This window comes from Emiliania huxleyi, assembly GCF_000372725.1.
Source record: "Emiliania huxleyi CCMP1516 unplaced genomic scaffold EMIHUscaffold_114, whole genome shotgun sequence".
Taxonomy (NCBI): Eukaryota; Haptophyta; order Isochrysidales; family Noelaerhabdaceae; genus Emiliania; species Emiliania huxleyi.
In genome coordinates, this window is record NW_005201551.1 from 158,462 (window position 1) to 167,636 (window position 9,175).

The 9,175-nt window shown below is 64.7% G+C and overlaps 2 protein-coding genes across 2 annotated transcripts; one reads left to right on the forward strand and one right to left on the reverse strand.

Moving 5' to 3' along the window:
• Positions 1 to 3,638: 3,638 nt before the first annotated feature.
• EMIHUDRAFT_439982 (putative short chain dehydrogenase) lies at positions 3,639 to 5,731 on the forward strand. Its single transcript, XM_005791262.1, has 8 exons — positions 3,639 to 3,822; positions 3,895 to 4,227; positions 4,304 to 4,501; positions 4,624 to 4,690; positions 4,770 to 4,825; positions 4,899 to 4,984; positions 5,055 to 5,171; positions 5,296 to 5,731. The coding sequence occupies exons 1-8, from the start codon at positions 3,688 to 3,690 to the stop codon at positions 5,420 to 5,422; spliced, it is 1,119 nt and encodes a 372-aa protein (XP_005791319.1). The 5' UTR covers positions 3,639 to 3,687; the 3' UTR covers positions 5,423 to 5,731.
• A 102-nt stretch (positions 5,732 to 5,833) lies between these two features.
• Positions 5,834 to 7,700, reverse strand: EMIHUDRAFT_109115 (hypothetical protein; the record flags this gene model as incomplete). Its single annotated transcript, XM_005791263.1, has 4 exons — positions 5,834 to 5,977; positions 6,100 to 6,319; positions 6,366 to 7,015; positions 7,095 to 7,700. 4 exons carry the CDS (start codon positions 7,698 to 7,700, stop codon positions 5,834 to 5,836), a joined length of 1,620 nt encoding a protein of 539 aa, XP_005791320.1.
• Between the last annotated feature and the right edge of the window lie 1,475 nt (positions 7,701 to 9,175).

Sequence of the window (9,175 nt, forward strand, 5' to 3'; positions counted from 1 at the left end):
CCCCCCCCCCCCCCCTCGGGGAGGAAAAAACCCCCCGGCCCCCTTTCGGGGGTGCCCCCCCCCGCCCCAAAAATAAACACCCAACCCAACCGGCCATCAACCCACCAAACCCGCAACCGGGGGGGCCCGCACCGGGGCTGCGCGTCATTTTCGCCAGCCGCAGGGTCTGTTGCTCTCTGCCGTGCTCGCGCGGCGGTCCCGCCGGGCCCCGCGCCCTCGCCGCCCGGCCGGGGCTGGAGAGGCTCAGCAGAGGTGGATGCCGCGCTCCTCGCACACGGCCACCAGCTCAGGCTGCTCCTTGTTGTCCACCATGAGCAACTGCACGCGAGGGGAGGTGCGATGAGCATTGGGCGGGGGGAGGGGCGAGTGGCGAGGGGGGGCGTCTCGCGCCTTCAGGCTCGGGGCGGCCCCCTCCTTGAGGGCGGCGGCCAGCGCCTTGCAGCCCTCGTCGCCAATCTTGTTGCTGTGGAGAGAGAGCTCCTCGAGCCGCGGCGCTGCCCCCTCCTTGCCGAGGGCGGCGGCCAGCGCCTTGCAGCCCTCGTCGCCAATCTCGTTGCCGAAGAGCTGGAGCTTCTCGAGCCGCGGCGCTGCCCCGCTCGCGAGGACCTCCGCCAGCTGCGCCGCCTCCGCGTCGCCCCAGCCGAGCTGGACGTAGAGCAGCTCGGTCGCCTTGCCAAACTGCTCCTCGAAGGCGGCCTCGTACAACCCCTTCACCAGCGGCTTGTCGTCCTTGCCGTTGGTGAAGCTCTTCGACTCCAGCTCCGCCGCGAACGCAGACGGCAGCAGCGGAGGGCGCCGGCCGCCGTCCTGGGTGCAGTCGGCTCGGAGGCTGTAGTACTCGTACTCCTTGCCGTCGTGCATCTTGCCGAGGTCGAGCGAGAGGTCGCCGTTCTTGGTCAGGCTGGCCCAAGAGCTCTCGGTGTAGCACCAGCCGCGGTCAAAGTACATGGCCACGTTGGTGCCCTCGGCCTGATCCTCCGCCTTGTGGCCGTCCGGAAAGGAGGTCAGCCGCAGCACGTATGTGTACGGGTGGGAGTAGAGCGTGCCGAGGCAGCCCAGCCCCTGCTTGAAGAGCGCGTTCTGCTCGTCGGTGCGCATGACGCGGTTGGCGGGGTCGGGGTGCTGGTGCAGCGAGCCGAAGTCCCAAAAGACGCCGAGCCGCGTGATCGTGCCGTAATTGTCAGTGAGCAGGGCCTTGAGCGCCCTCGCGACGCGGGCGAGGTTGGCTCCGCGCGGGTCGGGGTGGTCCTTGGTCAGCCACGGGTAGGAGAGCGCGGCGACTGGAAGCTCATACTTGGTCGCCTCGACGAGGTCGGCGAGGGAGAGGAAGGCCTCTTTGGGCAGCGCCTGGCGGTGGTTGAGGACGCCGCCCGCCCCGGCGTGGCTGATGATCCACTGCGCGTCGAGGAGGGCGACGGCGCCGCTCGCAAGGACCGGCTCCAGGTCGCCGCCACCGAGCTCGCGCCACCGCTTCAGCTTCTCCTTGTCCACTCTCCTTGTCCACGCCGAGGCACGTCTCTTCTCAAACCACGCGCGCATGGACAGCATCGCGATGGTGCTCAACAGCGGCTCGGACAGCGGCGGCCCGCCCAAACGTGAGCTCTGAGCTGAGGGCGTGTCGCGATTAAGGCGGGGTACTTGTACAAAAAGGACTAACATACGGAAATGTGAGTGTGTGTGTGCACATACGGAAATGTTCGACTTAGGCTTAGGCCAAGCCTCTCTAACTTTAAACACGGACGGCGTCGACACCAGCTGTGCTCTATCCACTTTCGCACGCAGCCGCCGCCGCGATAGCAATAGCGCAACTGTTAGGCCCCAAATTAACGTTTGACAACCCTAGCGCGTGGTGTGTAGGCGTGTATAGGCTCAGGACTGTCAGCGCAGCGCGCCGTTTGAGTGAGGTGGGGCGGGATGGCGAAGAGAGAGATAGTGTCAGTAGCGGAGGAGTATGTTGGGAGGCCGTCTGGGTCTAGCTCGGCGCTGCCGTCGGTCGCGAGGCCAGTGACGTAAGCTGAAGAAATCTCGGGGACGGTGGGGTCTGATATGATTGGGTGATGAATGACGGAGGAGATGCGAATTTGGGAGGGTATGGCTTCACTAGTCGTTGGAGTTAGCCGAATGATCACGCGCGCGTGCAGTCGAACAGGATAAGGGAGGCACCTTTGCGACGCCGCGAATCCAGTCGATCTGCGCGCACGGCGGTAGAGCGAGGGTCGAGTCGATCGGCGTCCAGATGTCGTTCTGCAGGTCCTGATATGGCGCCTCCGGGTCGCAGCGGCTCTTGTGGTGCGCGTCGCGTACCAGTGGCGTGACGTTCTGAAGCCGGCGTAGCTGGCATTCGATGGACTGCACCGAGGCAAGCCTGCAGCTGCGTCTCCGCCTCCTCGCGCTCGTCGCAGGATCCACAGATCAGTCGGAGGTCGTCGAGAGCGTCGAGTCTTTTGAGAACCTTTTTCCATCGCCACTTGATTGCATCTTTGCTTCGTTTGGTGGCGGATTCAAACGGCCACTGCTCTGCCACCTTTGGCAACGAGATGCCGTCTCGGACGTGGCGCAGCAGCACGAAGGCATCCATCTCCGGACGCCACGGGACGGCGCTGTGCTTTGATCGGCCGGATGCGTGGACGGCCATGAGGCTGCGACGCAGAGCACCGGGAAGAGGTGAAATGTAGTCCTCTAACTTTAAACACGGACGGCGTCGACACCAGCTGTGCTCTATCTATCCACTTTCGCACGCAGCCCGCCGCCGCGAGCGTCCATTGGCTGATCTTGCCAAGGCCGGCACGAGCCTCGAGCTCCTCGCAACGATCCGTACGCCAAGCATCTCGCGGAGTGGCGCGACGTCGAGCTGCCTCGGTGGCAGAAGGAGCTCGAGCAGTGGGAGGCAAGCGATCAGGCGCTCCCAGCACCGAAACCGCGCCCACCACCGACGGTGAAGAGCAAGGGTCTGCAGCCCACTCCGCAGCGAGAGGCGGCATACGAGGCGGCGAAGGCCGAGCACACGCCGTTGAATAACCGCTATAGGGAGGCAAAGGCCGGCCGCAGGGCCAAGCAGATGGCTGCAGTGTTTTTTGCAGTCGATGCGGTGCGGGATGACCGAGTGGGGGGGAGGTCCCGCCTCCACGGCCGCTCGAATCTCGTCCGGGTTCAGCCGTCGCTTGGCCATTGGGCGGAGCTGGGGGTGCAAACGACCGAAACCGTGGGACGCGGCCGGACGCAAACGGGTGGCGGTGGGACTTATAGGGTTAGACGTGCACACTCACTTCAACCTCGGGTTCCTCGCATCTTCCTACCTCTCCGCTCTCGCATGCGCACGCCCCGCTCAATCGGTGCCTGTCTTTGTTTTTTTTTTTTGAAATCTAGTGGGCGTCGTGTACCGCTCCTTTGGGAAGCCGATCAGGCGCGTTATGCCGCTCTCTTTCCCTGCTTTTGCTCACAGCCCTCTCCCGCCCACCCGCTGCACTCGCGAGTGGTACATCGCCACTGGGCCCACGGGCGCGCACCCCGCAACATTCCCGCCCGCCTGCAAACCGCTCGCCGCACCACCCGACTGCACTCGCTCGCGGATTTGCAGCAGGCATGATGCAATCTTTGGCCCAGCCTGTCCCGCTGCCCTCATCACTGCTGCCGCCTCGCAGGTGGTCAGGCGGTGACGCGCTGTACGCAATCGCTTGCAACATCAGGATGCTGGCTGTCCCGTCCAAGCCGCCCCCGTCAAAGCAATATCTGAACCAGCTTCGCCTCCACAAGGCCGCGCCGGCGCCCATCCAGGTCGCAGTGTCATCGGGCACCGTCCCGTGGCCCGATCTGGTTGTGCAGGCCCGCCTTAGCCCGCCCATCCCGCACCGCTGCTCCCCTTTGCCCTCACCTCACTTTGCTGCCGCCTCGCAGGCGGGCCCAGCGGTGAGCGCGCTGTACGTAATCGCGCTGCTGCTCTCCGCACCCATCTACCTCGTCTACTATCTCCTCGACAAGTTCATCTTCCCGATCTTCCTCTACGCATTCGAGGCCATAGCGCGCACACCGTGCCTAAACGCCACAGCGCACAGTGAGGTGCTTCCGGGCGACGGCTGCGCCTTCATCACCGGCGCGGACAGTGGCATCGGCAAGGAGATCGCGCTCGACCTCGCGAATCGCGGCTTCGACCTCGTCATCACCTCGCACAACGAGGAGCACGGGGAGGAGGTGCAACGCGAGATCGCGGCCAAGTACCCACAGATCAAGGTAATTCGACAGGACGCATGCATACTGTGTGTTGCTTGGCGGCGCATCTCGGTGACACTGAACTGTGTCTTGCCAGGTGAAGTACTTTGCGGCCGACCTGGCCGCGCCCGACGCGGCAACACACGTCTACGAGGAGATCTTCCCGTTGCTGCCGGATTGGTGCCAGGACGTCTCGATCCTGGTCAACGACGCCGGCGTTGGCTACTACGGCGCCTTTGTGAACGTGCCGACGAAGAAGCTGCAGATGATGGTGCAGCTCAACAACAACACCCCGGCGCGCGGCTGTATGCGTAGCGCCGAGGTAGCGCCGAGTCGTGTGTAGCCACCGCGAGGAGCGAGCTCGACCTCGGTAGCAACACGCCTGGCCGTGATGTACCTCGAAATCTCTCTTGGCAGGTCGGCCTGATGAGCTACTTCCTCGAAGGGATGATGGCGCGGAAGCGCGGCATGGTCCTCAACCTCGGCCCGCGCCAGTCGCGAGGATGTCGGGCGGGGCGGCGGCGTGTCTCGAGGTGAGAGGTGGGGCGCGATGTCACCCGTAGGCTCGATCCAAAGCTTCGACCCAGGCCCGGCCGAGGCCACCTACGGAGCGACCAAGGCCTACTGTTGCCAGTTCTACTCCTCTTTCGCGCAGACCCCGTGACTCGAGAGGGTCGGCTCGTCTCCCTCAGGCCTTTCTGCTCAGCATCTCACGCGCGATGCACTACGAGCTTCGTTCCACCGGCATCTCCGTCACCGCCGCGTGCCCCGGATTCACGCACAGATGCCATCCAGAGACGACTCTCTAAACGGCACACCTCTTCACACTGCCGACGCGCTGTGAACAGGCAGACGAGCTTTTGGAAGCCAGACGAGGAGCCGCTCGGCGCCAAGATCCCCTGCTTGCTGCAGCAGGCCGCGCCGTGCGCCGCCCAGTGCGTCGAGGGCATGTTTGCACGCAAGCCGTGCGCCCCCCCCCCCCCCCCTGCCCCCTCCTTGCACCCCTCTGCTTGGCATGCCATACTCTTTCCCATCCTCGCGTTGGCTGCCCGCTCTCCCTAGCTACGACTCTATAGCCCGCGGCCGCAGGTATGTCGTCACCGGCAACGTCGGCGGGCTATTCAACCGGTTCCTCGTCACCGTCGGCCAGATGAACTCGGAGGACTTTGGGTGCTGGTTCGTCAACACGCTCTGGCGCCTCCCAAAGAAGGTATAGTCTCCGCACATAGACGGAGCGAGCGGCTTCCCGGGGCAGTTTGGAGCCGCGACGCCGGCGGGCGGGCGCTCCTGACCTCGGTGGTACTCGTAAGTCGTGCGTGTATGAACCGCACACTACGGCTTTAACCGTGTGTATGCGAGCCTCTCCTGTGCATGTATCCCTCTGAGCTCTGTTTACTGCGACAGACGACACTAGCCTCTTCACTTGCCTCGCACACACTATATACTGCAGCGACAGAGGCATAGATTCTCAAGCCTCGACGATCGTGTTATAATCATCATTCTGTTCTAAGCTTCTACGACCTGCCGCGCGTACACATTAAGAGATTAGAGAACTGAGAACAAGATGAAGATTACGGCTCTAAGAAACACCTCGCGTGGCCATCTAGCTCCGCGAGAGCGCCGTCTCTCAGACGCAAACGACCGCCTGGGCGGTCGGGGCGGACGGCTCGCGCGCGGACCGCGCCTCACGCCCCTTGCGGCGGCCCAAATCTCGCGCGCCCTCGATCCGCTCGACGAGCTCCGGGTCTCGCCGGCGGAGGACGTGGTCCGCCTAGGGAGGGAGGGGGGGGCATGGGACAGTCGCGGCGTCGTGCGGAGCGCGTGTGAGTGGTCCGCCTCGGCGTAGCAGATTAGCAGCGTGCGCGTGCTGGTCAGGAGCGGCGACAAGCCGACCGAAACGACCGGCACAGCGAGCGCCGCGGCGAGCGCGTAGCGGCGCGGCAGCGGCAACATCACCCAGATCGCCTGCGTCTGGCCGTGGTGGCCGAGGGCGGCGGCGAGGGCGGCACACATGGCGAGCGTGACGAGGAGGCATCCTGCGGTGGCGAGCCAGACCACGGGCGAGACGAGTAGGATGTTGGCGGCGACGTCCATGCCCGCCTTCTTGACGAGCCTATTGGTGGACGCGTCGTGGACGTGTCCGTGGACGAGTCTTGCACGCGCTCCCGGCGACGGGGGTCCCCGACGAGCGCCCGATGACGGCGCGGCCCGAGGCGAGGAAGGAGCGGCCGTACAGGCCGGTGTAGACGAGCGCCCACTCGTTGAAGGCCTCGGCCGCGCGCTTGATCGCGTCGAGCACGCAGTCGACGCAGCAATTGACGAGCTTGAGCGGCAGCCCCAGCGGGACGCAGTTGCTCATCCGCCTGTACTTGAGCTGCTTGAGCGTCGCGACGAGTGCCTGCACGACCGCCACCACGAGCGTTCCGAAGCAGATCGAGCCGAAGCAGGTCGTCATCGCCCGGAGCAGCGCGTTGGACACGACGGGCTTCAGCAGCAGGCCGACGCAAGGCGCTGGCGCTGCCATCGTCTCTGGCACAAAGACCCACGCGCCGATTGCGCCGGCCGCGGTGACGTCGGAGACGCCCTTGCACACGTTTTGGCCCCAGTACAGCGAGAGGAGGAGGAGAAAGTAGACGGCAGCGCAGATGGCCGTCACCTCGCCAGAGGTGTACCTCGCCTCCGCGCCCTCGCCCCACTGCTGGTAGAAGTCGTCCCAGAGGTGCTCGACCACGCGCTGGATTACGTAGACGGCAAAAGGAAGCCACAGAAGAAACCAGCATGTCGCAGCGAGTGCCGAGCCGTACGCCACCTGAATAAGAGAGGTCACACGGCGTTCAGAGTGCGCAAGGCCCGGTGCGCGTGGGTGAGCACAGTGCACGCGCGGCCACCGTGATGAGGCCCGGCATCTCGAGCAGCAGCGCCGCAGATTTGGACAGCAGCGCGGCGCTGGTATCGATCCGCCACCGGAGGAGGTAGACGCTGAGGAATATGGCGCCTCCGACCAGAGCGACGCCGAAGCCCAGGTTCGACCCGTACTCCTCCGCATAGCCAAGCTTATTGGGGCCGGCGGCGTCGGCGGCAGCAGCGACTCCGAAAGCCACGAGCGTACTGGGCACCGCAAAGAGCGTCACGTACAGCAGGCGGAGCGCCTGCGTCTCAAGCACGAGCACGAAGCAGTGCACAAACGCGAATGAAGTGCAGAGCGAGAGGGCGAGCGCTAGCGCAAGGTCGCGAGCTTGGTGGTGTTCGAACGCCGCCTCGCCGAGGTAGCTTTCGGCGCCGAGGAAGGGCGAACCAACCCACACGACCGCAATCACGTGAGCGAGGAAGAGCCAGATTGCCCACGCGTCGCGAAGCGGCAGCGCGTCGGTCTCGTCCATTCTCAAAAAGGAGCTGTGCGCTCGCTTCCGTCGAACGGCTGCCTGCAGCTTCACGACGCCGCGCATGACGGTCTTCTCGTGGTCTGAGGCAGAGGCCCGGCTGCGAAAGAGCATGGAGGGATTGACGTGAGAGCGAGCCTCGACAGCGCCTGATACTCGAGTATCTCTCGAGGTTCTCGAGGTGGATATCCTTTGGCCGCGTTGGGTAGCGAGGATTGGTGTAACCCGAGCCACGGAGGCGTGTTTTCTGACGGCCGACCGTCAGTGCACGGAGTTGCCCCTTCTCCGACTGCCCCGGCTAGTTCCCGAGGTCGCGCGGGAGTGACCCCTGCGTCCCCCGAGACCTAGCGCGGGTGGGTTGGAGGGGGCTCGCCCCGTTCCTCCCCATCGGGCCGCGTGAGCGGCCACGCCTCGCAGATTCGTTTTTCGCGCCTGGGTCAGGCGCGCGGGGCATCCCCCGGGTCGCTCGACCAGCGATCCGAAGAGTGGCCGCTATGCGAAGGAAAGAGTGGGGGCCTCGGGGTACGCCTCCGTCCGGCAGAACCGGCACTTAAAAGAATTTTATCCGAATGCTCCCAGCAAACTCCCTCGCACAACACTGGGCACGGGACTGGGCGCACTGGCACTAACACAGGTACACTTAAAAGAACTTTACAACCCAACTCCCTCGCACGACACCGGGTACGGACTGGCACTGCAAAGGCGACGGCTTAGAAGCCGTCGCCCTCTCAGATGCCGTCGCGTGTGAGTGAGTATTCTTGATACGAAACCACGACGACACACACCAGTCGACTCGCATCGGTTGCCTCCATGAACGGCGGAGCTATTCTCGCGTCCACACCACACCTGGCTCCAACGTGGACACGCCCATAGCTGGGGACACTACTAGGTCACGCATGGCATCAGAAGTTTTATCTCTGGGCCCCGAAAGGCATCTCTAGCAGCGTCGTTACGCATGTGAAGGCGTCGTCGGAATGGTAGTCAGGCGGATGGTCGAATCCGCGAGCACCGTGGTGCTCGCCGAGAGGACCATCCCCATCATCCTCCGACTCCATCCCCTCCCCCCCCCCGTCGCTCCCGCCGCGCCCCCCGCCGGCGCCCGTCGCGGGACTTCCTGCCCCCCCCCCGCCAGCGCCGCGGGCCGGGCCGCTCCGCAACTCCTCCAGGTCCCCCTCAAAGAGGAGGACCCGCCCCTCCCTCACCGAATCCTCCCATCCCGGGAATGTGGGACACCGCAAACAGAACCGCGCCCCGCGTCCCAGCAGCTCAATCTCTCCCGCTCCCCTGGAGCAGGCGGACATCGCTTCCAGGGAGGGGGGCGCACTTCTACTCACACCACATGCTAGGGGGGGGGGGTCCCGACCCCCCCAGCACCTTCACCACATGCTAGGGGGGGGGGTCGTGGCCGAGGACCCCCCCAGAGACTCGTGGTCAGGCCCTCCGGGCCCTTGATTTTACGCCTCATTTCGCAGTATTTTCGAGGGGGAAATCATCCTTTGGAGCTACATGAGCCTTGAGACTGGTCAGATTCCCCAAGATATTGGACGTTCAGCCACGATTTCACAACTTTGGGGGCAAAATCGGCTCTC